Below are 23,655 nucleotides of genomic sequence, written 5' to 3'. Positions count from 1 at the left end.
AATGAAGCATGGGAATGAGGCACCTAGGGAGGTGCAGGCACAAGATGCTTTGAATCCCAAGAGACTCAGGGGTGGAGATGTGAGGATGAGATTTGCTAAAGGGAACAAGGAGTCCAGGATGACTCCCAGGTTTCTGGCCAGAGCAACTGGATGACAGTTTCTTCAGGCCACTTTCTGAAGCAACAGTGGGGAATGAGTAAATCTGGGACAGAGAGAGAAATCAAGAATTTGGTTTGACATGTCAGGGATCAAGCAGAGCAGGCACATGTTCATAACAGTCTAGGTAGCTCCCTTTCCAGCTCCAGCCCCAGACGCAGCAGCCGTCATGATGTTGATGCCCAAGAAGAACTGGATTGCCATTTATGAACTCCTTTTTAAGGAGGGGGTGATGGTGGCCAAGAAGGATGTCCACACACCGTATCACCCAGAGCTGGCAGACAAGAACGTGCCCAATCTGCACGTCTTGAAAGCCTTGCAGTCTCTCAAACCACGAGGCTATGTGAAGGAACAGTTTGCCTGGAGACACTTCTACTGGTACCTCACCAACAAGAGCGTCCTCCAACCTGTCCCCTGAGATTGTGCCTGCCACCCTGCACCACAGCCATCCTGAGACTGGCCAAAGGTCTACAGGGAGAGCAACCTACAAGGCTCACGCAAGGGGAAGCCGACAGAAACACCTACAGACGAAACGCCGTGCCCCCTGGTGCCCACAAGAAAGCTGAGGCTGGGGCTGGGTCAGCAACTGAATTCCAGTTTAGAGGTGAATTTGGTCATGGATGTGGTCAGCCACCTCAGTAAAGTTGAAAGAGATTGCTTTGTGTTGAATAAACCTGTAAATAGAAAATTAAAAAAAAAAGTCTAGATAGAGCAGGGCTGGAAATATATATTGGGAATTGTCAGTGGGATTTGAAGTTATGGGGTTAGATGAGATCTTGTGTCAGGGGTCCCCAGGACCACCGTCAGGCTCAATGATTTGCTGAAAGGATTCACAGGACCTCCAAGTTGTTATGATCATTGTTATGGCTCATGACAGCAAAAGGACAGAGAGTAAAATCAGCAAAAGGAAAAGGTACAGGTGGTGAAGTCTGGAAGACACCATGTTCCTCAGTTTCCAGGAAGTTGACCAAGAACTAGTCCTTGGAAATAGGCTTTTTGAGGGAAATAGGTAGGGTTTGAGCAATTCAGACCTGCTGAATTAACCTTTTTCCCTACAGATCCCAAAGAGAGTAGATGAAGACAGAGATGAGTAGGGGCTGACAAACTAAGCACTGGTCCCTCCAACATTTATCGTTTGAGGCAGAGGATTCAGCAAAGGAAAAGGACTGTCCTTTTTATCCTGCTGAGAACTTCCTCCTCGCTTCCCCAGATATGAGAGAGACAGATTACACTCTCCCTCTCCCTTATCTTTGTCTTTGAAGCAAATGAATTCAAAACTTTGCTCTTCCGTACTTGTTGAGCCCGCACCCAACTCCTGGCCAATAGAACCTCAGTATGAAACTTGGGTCTCAGCCAATCCTCAAGCAACTGAGAGAGAAATCTCTGGGTTAGATGGTCATCTGTGTAGAATGAGTTTCTGTTCCTCAGGAGTAGCTATTCCAAAGTCTGTGATATTCAGGTTAGGTCAGGGACTCAGGTGCTCTTGCAAGTAGATATTACCATCTTATTCGTTTTTAAAGAAAAAAAATGGCCAAACAGAAGACAAAGTCAGTTTTAAGCTATATAGTACTAGTGCTTTAATGTCTGAATATCTTGAAGTGAAAAAAAACAATGAAAACAAAAAAGTGAACAGAAAAAAGAGAAGATGAGATAACACTCCAAAAACCACATCGTGATTTTGTCTTATTTTACTAAATCTGTAGATCAATCTACAATATTTGACCTCTTTACAACACAACCATTGTAATGTAGCATTTGTATGTCTTTTATCTCAGTAGTTTCGAAGGCTTCTACTAATGTCTCTATATATTTTACTAAATTTATTTGTAGGGCTTTTTTTTGCTTCTCTTATAAATAAATGTGAACCTTTCTCTGTCTTTTTTAAAAATTATTTTATTTACTGGCTGCGCTGGGTCTTTGTTACTCCTTGGGCTTTTCTCTAGTTGTGCTGAGCGGGAGCTACTCACTAGTTTTGATGCGTGAGCTGCTCTTGCTGAGCGTGGGTTCTAAGGCCAACAGGCTTCAGTAGTTGCAGTTCCTGGGCTCTAGCACAGGCTCAATAGATACATTCCATGGTTTGTGGGATCTTCCTGGGACAGGGATTGAACCCATGTCTTCTGCATTGGTAGGCGGATTCTTTATTGCTGAGCCACCAGGGAAGCTCCTTTATCTGTCTTGTTTGTAAACTGAGAATTGCTTATGTAGAGGAAAGATCCTGGTATGTAGGCAAGGGGCAAATTGCGTAATACAGAAATTAAGAGCATGGATTCCAGAGTCAGATTTTTCTCTTTTATTGTGGCAAAAGTCACATAATTTAAAACATACTATCTTAACCATATTTAACCATACAGTTCAATGGCACTGAGTGCATTGATATTATTGTGAAAATCTCACCGTCTTCCATGTCCCGAATTTTTCACCTTCCTAAACTGAAACTGTCCGTCCCCATCCCATGTTTCTACCAATGTACTTTGCAGAGTCAGACTTCTTGAACTCTAATACTAATTCTGCCCTTACAATACAACCTGTTAATATTACTGGGCTTCAGTTTCATTTTCTGTAAAAGGGAGTATCTGGTTTAAAATACCGGTAAGGAAGAGATGAAATTACTATCTGTAGATGACTGGCTCACTAGAGAAGCCAGGAAAATCAAATGGAATACTATAAGAATTCAGAACATTTCAGTAGGTTAACCAGATACAAAATAAATACTTTAAAAAATCAACCACAATAACCAGCTATAAGAAACTTTGGGGGTAGAGATTACATTTCAAACAGCAGTAATTTTTTGTTGTTAAAGTCAGATTCACGTGAGGAAAACTACAGTTTCTTGACAGTATTAAAGGAGAAAGCTTAAAAATAAAGCTGTATGAAAATACGTTTCCAACCGCATCCCGTTTTCACTGTCACTCCTGAACGTCAAGCCGAGCCTAGGGCCGGCCTTTCCCAAGACAGCCACTTCCCATGCATCGGTTTTTTGGCCTCCATTTCCGATCTGGCTCCTAGTCTCAACGCCGCGGAAAAACTCGGACCCGCACACTCGCACCCCTCAGCCGCTAATTCAATTTTGACACCTGGTTCTAGTGTGGCCGGCCACCTCCCGAGTCCACCCCGGGTATGAAGCTGGAACCACCCCCAAATCACCGCCCGCATCGCCGAGGCTTCTGGGAATTGTAGTTCCGGCTCGCAGAGTCCAAGCGCACTTCCGTGTTCGGCCAGAAGTGCAGCCATTGTCCCTCGCGCGGACGCTTGCAATCTCCGTGCACCTCGGCCCTTTGGCGGTTAAGCTGAGCGGCCTTGTGGATGCCGACTAAGGGAGGGGATAGAACTAGCTTAAGGCTAGTCTGTCGTGTGCAGAGTCGTGGCAGAGAATTGCCTAACCGAGCTCGTCTTGCCGCAGAGCGGTGGTGTGCACCGAAGCTGTGACAGGCCCTGCCTGGCCCTCGAGCTGGTGGACGCTCAGGTTGGTGAGGGGGCGGGGCAACGCCGGGTGCCTGGTGCGCGCATGCGCAGGGTCTAGGCGGGTGGCTGGGACTGAGTATGTGGGTGGGGGAATCTGGGACCTGCGTGGGCGGTGCTTCAGCCTCAGATCACAGAAGTTGGTGGTGATGCTGGGGCAACTGCAGATCCCGGTACTGTGCTCTGCGCGCGTCCCAGGTGCGACGCACGTAGGGGCCTGGGGAGATTGTGGAGAAAGCGGTTTGGGTGCAGGTTCAGGGTACAGCTGCATTATGAACTCACACTGTACTGTTTGAGTGAGGATCCAGGGGGGCTGAGGGATGGGTAGAGAGAGCAATGGGGCAGGGATGGCTTGTGGAGGCGGGGATTTGCCAGGAGCTGTTCCGAGTCTCAAACCCAGAAACATCGAGCCGGTACACAAACAACAGGTCCACATTCAGGGCCTAGGAGGGACTAGCAGGTACTGTGTTTGTCAGGGCGACCTCCAGCCCCATGCTGCCATGTTTTGGATTCAGCGGTGATGGGGGGTTGATGGGGGGCCTAGGAGGATTTTGAGTGGTGGGGAGTCTGGCCTGGCACTCTTCTGGTAGAGGCCCACCGATCCCAGGAGGGAGGAGGTCGTGGGTGTAGCTGAGCTCTGTGCTTATGCTTGGCTTTTTGAACAGGAAGTGAGAGGCAGTCGACAGGTGCTGGAGGGTCAGTGGAAGGATAGGATCCTGGGAGGGGCACGGCTAAGTAATGAACTTCACGCAGTTAATCAGGCGTTTGGGTCATCAAGCCCAGGGGCTACATGGTGGCTCAGTGCTAAAGAATCCACCTGGGGTGCAGGAGACAAAGGTTCGATCCCTGGGATGGGAAGATGCCCTGGGAAGCGAAGGGCAACCCACTCGAGTATTCTTTCCTAGGAAATCCCATGGACAGAGGAGCCTGTAGGTTTACAGTCCATGGGGTTGCAAGAGTCGGACATGACTTAGCAAGTAAACAACACCATCAAGCCCAGAGCCCTGCTGTTTGCGCTAGGAAGAAGTGCTGATTTGGGTCTGCAGATTCAGGTTGAGGGTGGCAGGTGGACACTAGGGGATCCTCAGTGTGCTGGGTGGTTGTAGGAGTGCAGGGCAGGGTTGTGGAGGGGGGGGGTCCCAGGATCCAGTGGGACATAGACTGATTCATGCTGCAGATTTTGGTGATGGGTGTAAGGTGGAGCTTGGGCACATGGTGGGCTTCCAGGTAGGTGGTCCAGAGGCCCCAGACACTGGAACATCCAGTGGAACTGCAGAGTCTTGGCCTGGGAGAGGGACTAGCGACTAGATACAAGCATAGCTATTCAGGCAAGACTATCTGGGCAGGAGCTTCTAGAAACACAGTTGCCATGGAGACTGCATCCCTGAATCAGAGGCTGATGGTGGGGTGTGGCCCACAGTGGACCTACAGGAGGATGCTATACTCAGGGCTTCTCCTCTTGCAGCTCAGGATCTCAGGCCCCTGCCTGTGCCTGGAGGAGAGCATGGAAGAGCAGGATGAAAAGCCCCAAGGGTCCCTGAAGGCCTGCATGCAGGTGAGTGGAGCTTCCCTTCTCCTGGGAGACTAGAGTTTGCTCCCCTTATGCCTCACAGTCTGATCCTCTGGGCATGGGAGGCTGTCTGGCTCTCTTTGTCATGTCTTGGGGCTTCTGGTCCCTCCCAGTCAGCAAGCTTCTAACACTTTTTATTCATTTTATGGAGCTCCCTTCACTTCCTCACCCTTGTAACCCAAATAACTCTTTCTGGAAGGAATTTGGCATCTCGTATCAAAAGCACTGGGCTTCCTTGGTGGCTCAGTGATAAAGAATCTGCCTGCCAATGTAGGAGATGTGAGTTCAGTCCCTGGGTGGGGAAGATGCCCTGGAGAAGGAAATGGCAACCCACTCCAGTATTCTTGCCTAGAGAATTCCATGGACGGGGGAGCCTGGCGGGCTGCAGTCCGTAGGGTTGCAAAGAGTTGGACACAGCTGAGCAACTAAGCAACGACAATGCAAAGCCCTTAGGGTGCTGTTTCCCTCTTAACCAGCAACTCACGGCGGTGCTTGGGAATAGCAGTTGGAAAGAAATTTCAAGAATATTCAATGCAAGAAGAGAGTTAAATGAGTTATAGTAAAACTTTGAATGGAATTCAGTGTAGCTACTGATAGGCTGAAAAGATATTTATGATCTGTGTTAAGTAAATAGCATTTCACAATGCTTTTTATAAAGGGGTGTAATTTGCATGTACATGGAAAATATGTTATACATTTATCAGTTAACAAAGATTATCTGTAAGTTGTATTCCAAGTGACTTTCTGTTTTCATTTAGCTCTATTTTTGTCCTTTTATGCAGTGCATTTTAAGTCTAAGAAATAAACAGTTTAAAGCATTTTCCTACAGCATATATTCTTTGAGAACATTTCATTTCTTTAAAATGTTAAATTAGGGGACTTCCCTGGTGGTCCAGCAATTAAGACTTCTCCATCCAATGCAGGGGAGAAGGCAATGGCACCCCACTCCAGGACTCTTGCCTGGAAAATCCCATGGACGGAGGAGCCTGGTGGGCTGCCGTCTACGGGGTCTCACAGAGTCAGACACGACTGAAGCAACTTAGCACGGTAGCAGCATCCAATGCAGGGGATGTGGGTTCAATCCCTGGTTGGAGAGCTAAGATCCCCCATGCCTCCCAGCCAAAAAAACCAAAACATAAAACAGAAACAATATTGTAATACCTTCAATAAAGACTTTACAAATGGCCCACATTAAAAAAAATCAAACTTAAAAAAAATCAGTTAAATTAGAATTTCGCCTTTCCCTTCCTGAACAGTTCAGTCCTGAAGCTGTTAGGTGGGGCAGAGCCAGGTAGGTGTCAGCAGCTAAGGGAGGGCTGCCTACCGTGGGGCGTTACAGCCTGATCAGGGTGACGAGGGTGTCCATGTGTGGGGATGTCAGTGACCAAGCAGGGTGAGGAGGTGGCATCAGGAGTCTGAGCCCAGGTCAGGTGAGGTAAGTGCCCATACAGAGGAGGAGGTGCTCGTTTGGGGTGACAGGAACAGCTGGTGAGAAGGACTTCCCGAGAGTGGATGCACCAGTGTGGGTAGCCCAAGTGCAGTGGGGATGTCCATGCAAGGGCTGGTCCAGCTTGGGGTGTCTGAGCCACAGCAGGGTGAGACAGGCACCCATGTTTGGGGGTGGAGGTGCCTCCTGGTGTGGCATGTCACAGCCTGAGCAGGCAGAGAACATCTACACATGCTGCTCCTGCTAAGTTGCTTCAGTCGTGTCCGACTCTGTGCGACCCCATAGACGGCAGCCCGCCAGGCTCCTCTGTCTCTGGGATTCTCCAGGCAAGAACACTGGAGTGGGTTGCCATTTCCTTCTCCAATGCATGAAAGTGAAAAGCGAAAGTGAAGTTGCTCAGTCGTGCCCGACTCTTAGCGACCCCATGGACTGCAGCCTACCAGGCTCCTCCGTCCATGGGATTTTCCAGGCAAGAGTCCTGGAGTGGGGTGCCATGGCCTTCTCCAGTCTACACATGAGAGTGCCCCAGTGTGGAGTATCAGAGCTCAGGCAGGATGTTAAGGGCATTGACGCAGAGTCCACATCCAAGTGGCACGTGAGAAGAGGCCTGCAGAGTCAGAGCCCAGGCAGCATGACAAGGGCTTCTTGGCGGAGGCCGGCCTCCTGTGGGGCAGCAGAGTCCTGGTGGGCCAAGGGGTGCCTGTGTGGAAGAGAGCCTAGCAGTGGACATGGGAGATCAGTTACTCACAGAGGAGTTGATCAGATAAGTAAATCTAAAAAGGGTCATGGTGAAACCACCTTAGGCCCATCCTAAGGGAAATCAACCCTGAATATTCACTGGAAGCACTGATGCTGAAGCTGAAGCCCCAGTATATTGGCCAGCTGATGTGAAGAGCCGTCTCACTGGAAAAGACCCTGATGCTGGGAAAGATTGAGGGCTGGAAGAAAAGGAGGTGGCAGAGGATGAGATGGTTAGACAGCATCACCAATTCAATGGACATGAATTTGAGCAAACACCAGGAGTCAGTAGAGGACAGAGAAGCCTGGTGTGCTATAGTCCAGGGGGTCACAAAGAGTCAGACATGACTTACGACAGAAACTGCTGGGTGGCATTTCTGGGGCTCCGAAGAGCTCCAGTTCTTTATATCTCAGCACAGTGAGGCAAAGTGATAGCTAAAAAAGCAACTTATTAGGATAGGACACTTGTGAGGCTTATAAGCAGGCGGCCAAGAGGGGACCATGCCCCTGAAACTTAGTGGGCTACAGTTTTATAATCAAGGGAAGAGTGAGGAGCGGGAGAGGACCACCTTCCTCCTTCTTGAGTAGACGTCATGCTTCCATCATCAACTCCTCCTCCACATTGGGCAGGGAAGTTTTCTTGTCCCTACATGGTCACGGGACTGTCACGGCACAGTGGAAATGAACAAAAGAGATTATGCTCTTTTGCATAAGCGTAAGTAACATATGCTCATGCTAAAAATGCTGCATTGTCTCAGGTTTTAGTAAACAAGAGTGTCACTGTTTGCTTATATTTTTGTTTTTGTGCACACAGAGGAGCGTGTCATAGGAGTCATTAACTTACTGAGCTCGCCTATCAGGATGTGGGTCTCACACCACCATTGTTTTATTCTTTGGGGGGCGTGTCTCATATGCTCCTGCTGCCCGGTTTTGTTGCTAGGCAAGCCTGCTTTCTTGAGTGATCATTAACTTACAGGGGTCTCCTATACTTTTTTCTTTACTTACAATCCCCTAGTGGGATTAACTGTTTAATTGCCTACTTTGTCCCTTTACTCTGTCCCCTATCAGTGGGAGGCACATGAATGTTTTGGTTTCCCAGTGCATATCAGAGTTATGTGTACACTATACTGGAGTCTGTGAAGTGTGCAGTAGCACTGTGTCTAAATAAGCAATGTTTTTGTTGTTGCTGAGTTGCATCCAACTCTTTTGCAACCCCATGGACTGTAAACCTGCAGGCTCCTCTGTCCATGGGATTTCCCAGGCAAAAATACTGGATTGGGTTGCCATTTCCTTCTCCAGGGGATCTTTCTGACCCAGGGATCGAACCCCAGTCTCCTGCATTAGTAGGCAGATTCTTTACCACTGAGCCACCAGGGAAGCCCCGTAACAATGTACACACCTTAATTTTAAAATATCTTATTGCTAAAAATTGCTGATCAACATCTGAGCCTTCAGCAAGTCATAATCTTTTTGCTGGTGGAGGGCCTTGCCTCATTGGTGGCTGCTGACCGATTGGGGTGGTGGTTGTTGAAGGTTAGGGTGGCTGTAGCAATTTTTTAAAAGAAGGTAACAGTGAAATTTGCCTTATCCAATTGCTTTGTTTGTTTATAAACAATATCTCTGTAGCCTGCAGGTGCTATCTGGTAGCATTAACCCACATAACTGAAAATATAACTTCTTTCAGAATAGCAATCAATCCTCTCACCCTCCTGCTGTGTTATCAACTAACTTCAGGTCATATTCTAATTTCTTTTTTTTTTTTAAGGTTTTCTTTCTTTCTTTCTTTTGGCTGCACTAGGGTCTTCGTTGCTGTGCACAGGCTTTCTCTAGTTGTGGAAAGTGAAGCTACTCTCTAGTTGGGGTCCGTAGGCTTCTCACTGTGGTAGCTTCTGTTGTGGAGCACAGGCTCTAGAGACCTCGGGCTTACTTGCCCCACAACTTGTAGGCTCTTCCCGGACTAGGGATTGAACCCATGTCCACTGCTTTGGCAGGCAGATTCTTAATCTCTGGACCATCAGGGAAGTCCAATCCTTTGTTGTCATTTCACCAGCATCTTCACCAGGAATTGATTCCAACTCAAGAAACCACTTTTCTTTGCCTGTCCACAAGAAACCATTCCTCGTTCATTAAAGTTTTTTTCCATGAGATTGCAGCAATTCAGTCCCACCTTCAGGCTCCACTTCTAACTCTAGTTCTCTTGATATTTTCACTTCATCTACAGTGACTTCCTCCACTGAAGTCTTAAACTCCTCAAAGTCATCCATGAGGGTTAGCATCAGCTTCATCCAAACTCCTGTTAATATTGGTATTTTGACCTCTTCCCATAGGTCTCCTGGAGGAGGAAATGGCAGCCCACTCCAGTATTCTTGCCTGAAAAATCCCATGGACAGAGGAGCCTGGCAGGTCACAGTCCATGGGGTCACAAAGAGTCAGACATGACTGAGCATGTGTGCATGCGTGCACACACACACACACACACACACACCTCCTTAATGGCATCTAGACTGATGAATCCTTTCCAGAAGATTTTACACACACACACACACACACACACACACACACACACACACACATCTCCTTAATGGTATCTAGACTGATGAATCCTTTCCAGAAGATTTTACACACACACACACACACACACACACCCCTCCTTAATGGTATCTAGACTGATGAATCCTTTCCAGAAGATTTTACACACACACACACACACACACACACACCTCCTTAATGGTATCTAGACTGATGAATCCTTTCCAGAAGATTTTACACACATGCGCGCACACACAAACACACACACGCACACACACCTCCTTAATGGTATCTAGACTGATGAATCCTTTCTAGAAGATTTTCGATTTTCTTGGCCCAGATCCACCAGCAGAATCACTGTCTTTGGCAGCTATAACCTTGTGAAATGCATTTCTCAAACAATAAGACTTGAGAGTTGAAATGATCCCTCTGCATGGGCTGCAGAATGGAAGTTATGTTAGCTGGCATCAAAACAACATTAACCTCATTGTACATCTCCATCAGAGCTCTCAGGTGAGCAGTAATATTTTGAAAAGAATCTTCTGAGCAATAGGTCTCAACAGCAGGCTTAACATGTTTGGTGAACCATGTTGTAAAGAGATAGGCCATCATCCAGGCTTTGTTTTTCCATTTATAGAGCACAGGCAGAGTGATTTAACATAATTTTTAAGGGCCCTAGGATTTTCAGAGTGGTAAATGAACACTGGCTTTAAATTAGTCACCAGCTGCATTGGCCCCTAACAAGAGTGTCAGCCTGTCCTCTGAAACTTTGAAGCCCAACATCGATTCTCCTCTCTAGCTAGGAAAGTCCTAGATGGTATCTTATTCCAGTATGAGGCTGTTTTGTCTACATGGAAAATCTGTTGCTGAGTATAGCCACCTTCGATAACTACCTAGCTAGATCTTCTGCATAACTTGCTGCGGCTTCTTCATCAGCACTTGCTGTTTGACTTTGCACTTTTATGTCACAGGAAACAGCTTCTTTCCTTAAACCTTATGAACCAGTCTCTGGTAGCTTCAAACTTTTCTTCTGCAGCATCCTCACCTCTCTCAGCCTTCACAGAATTTAAGGGATAGGACGTGCCTGTGGATGAGGTTTTGGCTGAAGGGAATGTTGTGGCTGGTTTGATCTTCTCTAGACTACTTACTTTCTCCATATCATAAATAAAGCTGTTTCGCTTTCTTGTCATCCATGTGCTCTCTGGAGTAGCACTTTTCATTTCCCTTAAGAGCTTTTCCTCTGTAGTCAGAACTTGGCTAACTGCTTGGTGCTAGAGGTTTCGCTTTCGGCCTGTCTCAGGTTTCACATGCCTTCCATATTAAGCTTAATCCTTTCTAGCTTTTAAATTGAGAGACATGAAACTCTCTCTTTCACCTGAACACTTAGAGGCTCCTGAAGGGCTATTGATTGGCCTAATTAAATATCGTTGTGTTTCAGAGAATTAAGGAGTCCTGAGGAGAGGGAGAGAGACTGAGGAAGGGCTAGGCAGTGGAGCAGTCAGAATCTACACAGCATTTATGGGTTAAATTTGCCCTCTTGTATGTGGACACGATTCTTGACATCCCAGAACAATCACAGTTTTGTTGTTGTTTAGCAGTTGAGTCCTGTCTGACTCTTTGCAACCCCATGGACTGTAGCCTGCCAGGCTCCTCTGTCCATGGGATTTCCCAGGCAGGAATACTGGAGTGGGTTGCCATTTCATTCTCCAGGGGATCTTCTGGACCCAGGGGTTGAACCCAAGTCTCCTGCATTGCAAGAGGATTTTTTACAGCTGAGCCACCTGGGAAGCCCCAAACAATCACAATAGTAACATCAGAGATCACTGATCACAGATCATCATGACAAATACAATAATGCTTAAAAAGTTTTAAATGTTTTGAGAATTAATGACACGTGACACAGACAGGAAGTGGGCAGATGCTGTTGGCAACATGGAACCAATAGGCTCACTTGATGTGATGTTGCCACAGACCTTCAGTTTGTAAAAGTCAGTATCTGTAAAGTGCAATGAAAAGAGATATGCCTATTCTTGAAGGAACTGTCAGTTGGCGGATTGAATCATTATACTCGGTAGTAAAAACTTCAGGAAGCCACAAAGGAATTGCCTTGTTTCAAAGTGATTATTCAAGAGGAAACATTTTTTGCTGTTTTTTTTCTCTGTATTGAATATAGGAAAACAAATGTCATTTAAAAATGGATACAGTGTTGAAACACAGACTGTGAGCCTGTCCCTCAATTCTGCATTTCCAAAATACAGCTGCTTTTAATGCTTTTGAGACTGTCTTTCCAGATTTTTCTGTGCTTGTTTATATTCTATAAAAATTTATTCATAGTCCATACTGCTGTCCTTAATTTTTTTTTACTCAACAATATGTTACAGACATCTTTCTGTCATTTGTATGCCTCAATCCATACAAATCTATCTTTTCTTCTCTTGGCTGCTGAAGAGTAGTCAGTTACCTGGATGAAGCATGATTTATTTAAATAGTCACTTACTAATGGACACTTAATCCCTCCTCCCATTTTTGCTATGTTAATGTAACTTTTTAATGAGCTTTCTTGTATATGTATTTAAATGTACTTTGTGTTTTTCTGGGGCTGGGTGGGGGAAGGTGGGAGGGTGGGGCTGTTCTGCACGGCTTGCAGAATCTTCGTTTCCTGACCAGGGACTGAACTCAGGCCACGGCAGTACAAGTCCTAAGTCCTAACCACTGGACTGCCAGGGAATTCCCTAAGTGTATTTTCTATTATTTCCTAAGGAAATACTTTCAAGTAGACTTACTGGATGTTACATATTTTTAAACATTACCATTAAAAAACAAGCATAAAGGCAAAGAGTATATATAAAAACTGATAAAATCGGGATAAAGTGTGTACCCGAGTTAAAAATGTGGCTCTAATATCAGTTTCATGGTTTTGACAGTGTGCTGTGGTTGTATACGATACTATCATTGGGGGGAACTGGGTGAAGGATACACAGGAAGTCTGTTCTATTTTTGTAACTTCTTGGGAGTTTTAAACTATTTCCAAGTAAAATGTTATTTTAAAAAATATATTGCCAATCCAGGAAGGTTGTATCAACTTAAAACTCCACTAAGAGTATATGAATATGAATCTCTTAAATCGTGGGCCACCAGGGGAGGGGTCATCAGCACAGGCTGAAGAAATAGTGCATGTGGTTGGGATATTGGTTACATACAGGGGTTTGAGCAAAGAAGTAAATATAAATAGAATAATGGGAGCCAGGGAAGGAAGGTAAAAATGTAGAAAGCAGGGAGGCCAGAATAAAATGTGTTGTTAAATTGGAAATGTCGGTGTGAATTTATGGTCTCTAATGCACAGAGATAGTTATAGAAATAGAGATATGATTTTTATCTGATTGAAAGAGATGAGCATCTTTTTGTGTATTCAATGGCTGTTTTATTTCTTCATAGTTGAGTTGCCTGTGCATTTTCCTTTGTCGGTTTTTCTGTTGAAGCTACCTTTTTCTTTCTTTTTTAAAAAATATGTATTTATTTGGCTGTGTTGGGTCTTAGTTGTAGCAGGTGGGATCTAGTTCCCTGACTAGGGATGGAACCTGGGCCCCCTGCATTGGGAGCTCAGAGTCTTAGCCACTGGACCACCAGGGAAGTCTCTACCGTTTTCTTCCTGATTTGGAAGAAATTGTAACAGTATAGATTCTTATTAGTGGTGCTCTTATCGGTGGTATTTTTTGCCAAACATTTTATGAAGTTAATTTGGTGTTCTTTTCCTTTATCATTCTTCAGTCATGCTGTATTCCATCCTATTTGCTTACCATTCTGTGATCCAGGAATTCAGGCAGGGCCCAGCTGGACAGTTCTTTCCTTCTATATGGTGTCTGGGGTCACTCAGCTCCATTCAGCTGCTAACTGGGCTGGTCTGGAAGATGCACAGAGATATCAGGCCATGTCTCATGCCTCATTGCTCCTCTGGGTATCCCATATCTCTCCCCACGTGGCCTACCTGAGCTTACCGGTGGGAAGGAGCAGAAGTTTTGTTGGTGGGATGTGTTAAAACAGGTGGTCTGTTGGGTCCTAGCCAACTCACAGTAGGCGTGTTGAGCCCTGATTATTCTCCTTTTTCTCATCTGCTCTGCCTTCTCAGGAATCTCTCCTTCCTCAGGAGATTATCATCAAGGTTGAGGGAGAAGATGCCCGGTCACTGGCCGTCCCATCCCAGGTGAGTTGGACAGGGCCTCTGTGTCTTTCGATTGAGAAATGTGCATGGCTGGCAGGCAGCAGAAGCCACATTGAAGTGAACTGATTAGAAAATGACTAGAAAATGAGGAAATTGAGATGAATGTTCACCTTTTACACAAAGTTGGTTATAACTGCATGGAAATTGGAGAGTGTGGGTTGTCATTTTCTTCCCTCTAAAGGTTTGAAAGAATTTGGCTTGGTTTAAATGGTTGCAGGAAAGAGGAAGTGAAAAAAAAGTTCAGGGTCAGGAGAGAGAGAAGCTACAACTATAAAGCAGAACTCACAGAGAACAAGCTAGTGGTTACCAGTGCTGGAGGTGGCAGGAACTGAGGGGAAGAATTGGGAGGTATAAAGTATGGATTATAAGACAGGCTTGAGGGTAGATTATACAACATGGGCAATATAGCTAATATTTTGTAATAACTGTAAATGGAAAGTAACCTTTCAAAATTGTATAAAAATAAAAAATAGCCATTAAAAAAACAGTCCTTGATTAGTGTCAGGGGAATTAATTCAGAACATAGAGGAAGAAGGGCTCATATAAGAAAAGTGAGGTTGAGGGTATTATTGGAAGGCTTGCATTTTTCTCTGTGAACCATTAGGTGAAATTATCTGTTGAGCATGAGGGTGGTAATCAGAATGGAGAGATGTTGGATGAAGAGTGGAGAAGGCTAAAAGTTAGTAACTTGGATTAGGGGAGACAGGCTGCTTCAGGAGGTACAGTGGGGTTGCTGGTCAGTCCCAAAAATTCATTCTGAAATTGTTGTTTGGTCGCTAAGTCGTGTCGCCTCTGCAACTCTGTGGACATGCCAGGCTTACCTGTGCTTCAGTGTCTCCTGGAGTTTGCTCAAACTCATGTCCGTTGAGTTGGCGATGCTGTCCAGCCATCTCATCCTCTTTCACTCACTTGTCCTCCTGCCCTCAATCTCTCCAAGCATCAGGGTATTTTCCAGTGAGTTGGCTCTTCACATCAGACGGCATTCTGAGATAGTGGCCATTAATAATAATGGAGGGCAGGTTGATATTTAGATGTATTTAGTTACATTCAATGGAAGCCCCACAGCCCACAGGTTTAAGGCAGTATTTGAAAGGGAATTTTTGACTATATCAAATAGAAAGATTAAGATGAATGATCCATAGACTCTCAATTGAATAATTAAGATAGAAAAGATAAAAAGGATACTAAACAGAAAGGAAAAGACTACAGACTGGAGAATAGTAATAGTAGGTATTTCAATAGAATAAAGACCCCAAACCATCAAAGAATAAGAAGAGTAAAGGGGACAATTGAGCAAGTTAAAGTGGAGAAATCTGATGTTGTAATGAAAGAGTGAGCAGTTCTCTGTGTGTGACTTGAGAGGTGGAGTACTTTATGGTGGTTTCAAGATCTAGGGTCTCACGCTAAGAGTGAGAGTGAGGGGCTGGAAGTCAGGCTGGCTGTACGAGTTGATGACTGAGAACATAGTCTGTGATGTTAAGGAAACTTGAAGTTGCATCCCAGTTACTAACCTTAGGCATATGTGTTAATTTCTCTAACCTTCTAGCTTTTCCTCTGAAAAATGGTGGTGCTAATAGTATTTTCTCAGGGACCTTGTAAGAAATCAATGAACAGTAATTTATGCAGTGGGTTTCTCTGGTGGCTAAAGTGGTAAAGAATCCGCCTGCCAGTGCAGGAGACACAGGTTCAAACCCTGGGTCAGGACACCTGAAGGAAGAAATGGCACCTCCCGCCCCCCACCCAGTATTCTTACCTGGGAAATCCCATGGCGGGCTATAGTCCATGGGGTCAAAAAAGAGCTGGACACAGCGACTAAACAACAAGAACAAATTTATGCAACAGGCTTAACACGTTGCCTGACACCGCACATAGAGTCAGTTATTTTTCTGTTATTACTGGAGAACTCTACAAATGGATGCTATAGACCATCCAAGACAAGACAATACAAGTTGTTGAATTAGAGGATAAATCCTAGGTGTTATTAATATAAATCTTCAGTGGAATGGAAGGGAGGTGGTGTTCAAGTTATTGGTAGAACAAAGCTCCAAGAAGTGAGGTAAATGGCCTGAGTTTCAGGGTTTCTGGGAGGACACACACACTTTTCCACCTTTGATGCTGAGACCCCTGGATGGAAGAGCATGACCACCCTGAGCCTGTGAGGTCTGCAGAGGAGGGAGTCCTTGGGGGAAAGTGTAGGTTTCTATTAACTCAGGAATGGGGCATGCCTGATGGGTCAGTGGTAAAGAATCCACCTGCCAGTGTAAGAGACGTGTTTGATCCCTAATCCAGGAAGATCCCACGTGCTGCAGAGCAACTAAGCCTATGTGCCACAACTATTGAGCCTGTGCTGCGGAGCCCACATGCCATGACCACTGAATTCCGTGCCGTGGCCCTAGAGTCTGAGATTCCATGCTCCACAACGAGAGAAGCCACTGCAATGAGAAACCCACACACTGCAGCTATAGAGTAGCCCCCACTTGCTGCAACTAGAGAGAAAAGCCCAGCAATGAAGACCTAGCACAGCCAAAAAAAAAAAAAAAAAGACTACTATACTTATTAAAAAAAAAAAAAACCACAGGGATGTAGAGAGAATATTTGGTGAAGATGTAGGATTTCATTATTATAGAAGAATTCCCAAACTGAAAGGTTTGGGAAGGAATTTTGAGCAGTGGGGAGCTGGGGACAAGTAGATGAAGTATAGAATAAGAAGGGATAGAAGTCCAGAAAAGCCAGTATCCATACTTAAGGGACTTTTTCTGATGAGTATGTGATAAGCCTTGTGAGATTCAGGTGAACAGAGAGGACTTAAATCAGAATTTGAACGAGGATTATTTTGATGTATTACAAAGTCTGTTGATATACTGTTGATTCACTTACTGAAAGAAGTTACCAAATATGTATTTAGTCTGTGCTATACACCAATACCGTACTAAGCACTGGAGTTAAATAAATACCTTGTCGCTGCCATCATGGATTACAGCCTAGTAACCAAGATTTCCACTATGCAAATGATAAGAAAGAGTGGTGGGTCTTATGATAGAAATTTCTGGAACTTTGAGAATATAAAGCTTGAGGTGGAGAGGAGGTGATAATCTAGTCTAGTATTATTTGACATCTGAAGAAGTTTGCTATTAAAGGGACCTACATTAAACACTGAAGGGGCATGTTAATTAAAAAGAAGCATGGGGCTTCCTTGGTAGCTCAGTGGTAAAGAATCCGCCTGCCAATGCAGGAGACACAGGTTCGATTTCTCTGGGAAATCCCACATGTGGGCCTGTGAGCCACGACTACTGAGCCTGTGATCTAGAGCCCTAGCCCTGCAAAACGACAAGCCACTGCAATAAGAAGCCCAGGCATCGCAACTAGGGCGTAGCCCCCACTCAGCACAACTAGAGAAAAGCCCACATAGCAACAAAGACCTAGTGCAGCCAAAAAATAAGTAAGTAAATTTTAAAAAAAGTTTTTACAGGAAGCATGGATTGGAAGTTGAAAAACAGTACCTATAGATCCATGTTGAACACAGGGAGCAGTTTTCTGAATCTCATTTTGAGCTCATTATGAAAATCTTTGAGATTTTTAGTGAAAATTATGAGCCACAGCTTAGAAAAATGCAAGTACAGTAGCATTTTGCATCAAGTTTCATGGGCTTCAGGGACCTTGTGTCCTATTCATGAACCACAGCTTAAGAACACTCCATCTATTTTAAAATGTCTTGGCAAGTGGCATTCGACTTCAGTGGCTTTAGCTGCCTTTGGGTAAGGACAGATCACATCCAGTACTTTTTTGGGACAAAATTCCTGCCCAATAGTCTTTTTTTTTTAACTCAATTAAAAAAAAATTATTGGAGTATAGTTTGATTTACCACCTAATAGTCCAAAAAGGTGAAGAAGGAAATGGCAACCCACTCCAGTATCCTTGCCTGGAAAGTTCCATGGACAAAGAAGCCTGGTGGGCTATAGTCCATGGAGTCGCAGAGTCAGACATGAGTGAGTGACTAAAACACACACACACAAACACACACACAGAGTCGTAAAAGGAGGGTTCTTCCTGCTTACAGGAGGCAGCTCAAGAGACCCCCTTTACATGGCAGTAATGACAGGCTCTGTGGTGCAGCTCATAGTGTGGGCAAAATAGAACTGTTTTCTGGAGACTAAGAGTTCAGGATAAAGGTCTCTCATTGACTGTCATTTAATTTTTCAGTGTTCTCAAACCTAAGCATTCTGATAATTACCAGCCTTTGTTTTTTGTTCAGTAAACTCTGCTAATGGCTTTTGATGTATCATTACAATTTAATTCACTCAACAACATAATAAGTTGGGTATGGTTAAGCCTAATAAGTAGAAATGGAATAACCTCACTATTAAAAGACAGTCAGATTAGATACATTAAAAAAAATTCAGATATATGCTCTTAATAGAGGAAAAAACCCAAGTCTCTTTTCCAAATCCAGTGCTCTTAGCTTATACATCCTGCCTTTCATTAAGGCCTACATTTCATTTTCTGTCCCACATTTCATTCTCTGCATCAACAAAGCTGTGTGCCAAATCTGGCCCATCACCTGTTTTTGTAAGTAAAGTTTTATTGTAATATAGCCACAACCATTTGTTCATATATTTTCTGTGGCTGCTGTCGTGCTATAGCAGCAGAGCTGACTAATTGTAATAGAGGCTGTATGGCTTGCTAAGCCTAAAATATTTGCTCTCTGACGTTTGCCAGTTAAAAATTTGCTGAACCTGTTCTGTTAGTTTCTTGATAATTTCGAGGGAATTGCTAAGTTGGAATTTTATATTCACCAACACAAAAATCAGAATTAGCACTTTCTTTAAGGTCTACAAAAAAGAAAACAGTGTGTCAGTTCTTTCTGATGTTCCTCTTTGGGGTTATATATAAACAGGTCCAGCATCCAAAACCCAAAGGGGCTTGCCTAAAAGGTACTTATACCCCTAGAATCTTTTAAATGTTGACTATCTCAGGACTGTGTCCAGGCCATCAGGTTTTCCTTCTTCCTTCTGTCAAACTTTTCCTCTCTGAACACTGGAAGGAAATGATACCCAGCTGAGTAGGAATGTGTGTCCTGTTTTAGGAGGGAGTGAACTTCAAAACAGTGACTGTGGACTTCACTCAGGAAGAAGAAGACACTTTGAGCTCCTCTCAGAGGACCCTGGACAGAGATGTGATCCTGGAAAACCACAGGGACTCTTGGGGTAAGAGTACAGTCCCTTTTAATGGTATCTGTATATTGAAATAATTTCTCATTTCCACAGATCAGGATCTAGGGAGTTCAGAGGCCAGAATGATTTTGGCCACACAAAGATTAGTATGGTGAAGATATAGTTTTAGTTTGTAGGGTAGCAAAGGTACAACTTTGTGAGTTTGAGCTTATTCAGTCTTCTAGGTTCCTAAGAGCCAAAGACAGGGACCAGATTCTGCAGTGACCTTCTTTTGTCCCCAGTCCAGACACCCAAAGTTCTGTATCTTTCCTCTCAGCTTTCCAAACTAGATGTAATCTAGTTCAAACAAGAGGATGAGTATAAAAAGAATTTTCCCACATGCATATCCAGGTGAGAAATAGACATTTAGGAGTCATTACAGGTATAGACTTCCTGGTGGCTGGGTGGTAAAGAATCAGCCTGCCAATGCAGGAGATGCAGGTTTGATCCCTGGAGAAGGAAGATCCCCTGGAGAAGGAAATGGCAATCCACTCCAGTATTATTGCCTAGGGAATCCCATGGACAGAGGAGCCTCATGGGTTATAGTCCATTGGGGTTGAAAAGAGTCAGACACAACTGAATGACTAACACTTTCACTTTCTTTCACAGGTGATTTGTATGAAAAATCCCCATAGGGGATGCCACATTTTCTCTTTTCTCCCACTCGAAGAGGACTATATACATCACCACTTTTTCCCAAATGTACCTTCTGTTGCTTGGCCTAATAGCCACTCAGGCTTCTGTGTATGAGCATATCTCCATCCTCTCTCACTTGGGACCAAAAGGATCCATGGGGCCATATTAGCCTCTAAGGCCTTTAGGGAACCTGGGATAACAGTGCACTCATTATTTTTTCCTGGTTCACAAAGTTGTTTGACTTCGTCTTACTAACACCACTGTACTAACAAGTTTCATGCCTTCAGAAAGTCCTAGAAATGTAGACACTAATTTCTATTTCAGTGAACATATGTCTAGCACTAAAGAGGATAGAAAGGATCCTCTGTGTTTTTACTAAGAACTGCAGAATTGTTTTGCAATCCTGTAAGTTCTGCATAGATGATCCTATTTTGGAATATGGAGATATTTGACATATAAAGTCTTTATTCAGCAACACTAAGATTGAAATCGTTTCATATTAATTCCTTGTTACGCTATCTGACTGTGGTAGTTCTCTGCTTACTGCTCATCTCATCCTTTTGCTTTTCAATTCATATTATAGGTCCATAGCTGAAAATAAATCCACATATAATTTTCTTACTTTCTTGTCAGCTTTTCCCCCCCTATTCCAGCTCTAACAATTTTTGGCTAGGTGTTCTGTTTTGCTTTCTTCCAGACTCGGCAACTGCACTTGGAAGAAGAGAATCGAGATTGAAGCAGAGCATTTTTGATGACAAACTATCCTATAGCGTGAAGATAGAAAAGTTGACAAGAGATGATCCTTGGTTATCTTCATGTGAAGAATTTCAGGATTGTAAGGAGCTGTTGGAGAAGCAACAGGAAAAACAAGAGAGACTTTTGAAGGAAGTGACATTTACTCACAGGAACGCCATTACTCATGAGAGAGACTGCAAAAATGATAGCCCTGAGGAGAAGGCTGGTCTGAATTCCAATCTTCTTTCATCACAGTTGATACCTATAAGAAACCGTTTTCATAAACATGCTTCACATGTTAAAAAATTACATTATAATTCTATGGTAAACACTCATCAGATGATTACTGATACAGAGAAACTCTGTGAAAATAATGAATTTGGAAACCTCCCCCAGAGTATTCATTTTATTCAGTTTACTAGAACTCAAACAGAAGATAAATCCTATGGATTTAGTGACAGTATTCAACCTTTTAACCATGGTACACCCTTAAACATACATGAGAAAATACATGCACAAGGAAGATCCTTTGATTTTAAGGAATGTGGGCAAATTTTGAACCACAGCATATCCCATAATGAACAACAGAGAAACTCCACTGGAGAGAGTCAGTATAAATGTCGTAAGACCTCCGAGAGTTCATCCCTTGCTCAAAACATGAGAAATCATTCTGAAGAGAAGCCGTTTGAATGTAATCAGTGTGGGAAATCGTTCAGTTGGAGCTCTCATCTTGTTGCACACCAGAGAACTCATACAGGGGAGAAACCTTATGAATGTAACGAATGTGGGAAATCATTCAGCCGCAGCTCTCACCTTGTTTCCCATCAAAGAACTCATACTGGAGAGAAACCTTATAGATGTAATCAGTGTGGGAAATCCTTCAGCCAGAGCTATGTCCTTGTTGTGCATCAGAGAACTCATACTGGAGAGAAGCCTTATGAGTGCAATCAGTGTGGAAAGTCATTTAGACAGAGCTACAAACTTATCGCACATCAAAGAACTCATACTGGAGAGAAGCCCTACGAATGTAATCAATGTGGGAAATCATTTATCCAGAGCTATAAACTTATTGCCCATCAAAGAATTCATACTGGAGAAAAGCCCTATGAATGCAATCAATGTGGAAAGTCTTTTAGTCAAAGTTACAAACTTGTTGCCCACCAGAGAACTCACACAGGAGAAAAACCCTTTGAATGTAATCAGTGTGGAAAATCCTTCAGCTGGAGCTCTCAACTTGTTGCACACCAAAGAACTCACACTGGAGAGAAACCCTATGAATGTAATGAGTGTGGGAAATCTTTCAACCGCAGTTCTCACCTTGTTATGCATCAGAGAACTCATACTGGAGAAAAACCCTATGAATGTAATCAGTGTGGGAAGTCCTTCAGCCAGAGTTATGTCCTTGTTGTACATCAGAGAACTCACACTGGCGAAAAGCCCTATGAGTGCAGTCAGTGTGGAAAATCCTTCAGGCAGAGTTCATGCCTTACTCAACATCAGAGAACTCATACTGGAGAGAAACCCTATGAATGTGATCAGTGTGGAAAAACATTCAGCTTAAGTGCTCGACTTATCGTACATCAAAGAACTCATACTGGAGAGAAACCCTTTACGTGTAATCAGTGTGGGAAAGCTTTCATTAATAGTTCTAAACTTATTAGACATCAGGCAACTCATACAGAAGAGAAACCCTATGGATGTAACTAGCCTGGAAATCTTTCAGCAGACTATATCCCTTCCTCCTTGCCTCCCTTTCTCCCTCCCTCTTTCCCTTTCTCCCTTCAGCCCCTCATTCCCTTGTTCCCTCCTTCCATTCCTCCAGGATTACATGTATTGGAAAGAACAAGCATGAAAATAGTGTGTGTGGGAAAAAAGCTCTTCATTAGCTCTCTCAAACTGTGTATCTGAAAACTCTTTCTGGAGAAGAAAGAAAAAGTATGAATCATGTATTTTACTTAGCAATTCCATGTTTTAAAAAAAATCAAACTTGACCCTTGTTAAACATTCCCATGAGAGTGATAACTCTTGGCACTTTTCCTTGCAGAAAGCACTTCGACCTGAATTTGAGAGAATTATCATTAAATGGGCAATATGGTATGGAGTGATTGCCAGTGAGGTAGACTTCTTTTTCAATAAAGAATAAATGAGAGGGGACATATATACACCTATGACTGATTCATGTTGATATATGGCAGAAACTAACACAATATTGTAAAGCAATTATTCTGCAATTAAAAAAAAAAGTAGATCTAAAGAGAATAAAGCTGTGGTACCCAAAAGAAAAAAGGAATTAAAGAATCCTAATACTGGTCAGCTTGTTGAAAACGTTGGGAAATTGCTGTAGTTATTGCAAACCACTCCAGTATTCTTGCCTGGAGAATTCCATGGACAGAGGAGCCTAGTGGACTATAGTCCATGGGGTTGCAAAAGAGTCGGACATGACTGAGGTGACCTAGCACACAGCACATTAGAACTTAGACTGGAAAACAGAATTTCAGTGTATCATTTTCCAACATGATTTCTCCAGCACTACTTGGTAATTTGTTTCATAAGCACTTTCTCTTATCTATAAAGATTTTGTAAAAAAAAAAATAGGGAAATGGCTATGATGTGAACTGAAAATTGCAGGGCAAGAGTATAGAATATTTATTTCTAGAATCATGAAAAGATATATTTGTGCTTGGATCAGAATCTAAAGGGATTCTAGGTGTATCTTTTAATTTTAAATTTATGCTTGGTTTTCTTTTCTTTTTTGGACTGTGTGCTTTTTTATAGCACTAGTGAATGATATGAGGAATAATTAGTCCAAAAATACAAAAATACCCATCTCCTTTGACCATTTAGCCAGATAGCAGAGATCCCTCATGCTTCTGAGAGTTCATTTGGATTAGCATGAACAGGTCACTCCTTAGGACCTAGATTCCCAGGAATATTCCTTATTGAAAATAAAATATTT

At 43.6% G+C, this 23,655-nt stretch overlaps 1 protein-coding gene and 1 pseudogene across 1 annotated transcript; both read left to right on the top strand.

Moving 5' to 3' along the window:
- The first annotated feature begins 328 nt into the window (after positions 1 to 328).
- LOC138097042 (small ribosomal subunit protein eS10-like) lies at positions 329 to 798 on the top strand (annotated as a pseudogene).
- Positions 799 to 5,088: 4,290 nt separating this feature from the next.
- Positions 5,089 to 22,676, top strand: ZNF180 (zinc finger protein 180). Its single transcript, XM_068991735.1, has 4 exons — positions 5,089 to 5,170; positions 14,026 to 14,100; positions 19,202 to 19,322; positions 20,662 to 22,676. The coding sequence occupies exons 1-4, from the start codon at positions 5,120 to 5,122 to the stop codon at positions 22,404 to 22,406; spliced, it is 1,992 nt and encodes a 663-aa protein (XP_068847836.1). The 5' UTR covers positions 5,089 to 5,119; the 3' UTR covers positions 22,407 to 22,676.
- The last annotated feature ends 979 nt before the right edge of the window (positions 22,677 to 23,655 follow it).

This window comes from Capricornis sumatraensis, chromosome 20, assembly GCF_032405125.1.
Source record: "Capricornis sumatraensis isolate serow.1 chromosome 20, serow.2, whole genome shotgun sequence".
Classification (NCBI taxonomy): Eukaryota; Metazoa; Chordata; class Mammalia; order Artiodactyla; family Bovidae; genus Capricornis; species Capricornis sumatraensis.
Note: the sequence above shows the minus strand (reverse complement) of the source record. Positions and strands in the feature narration are given on the sequence as shown.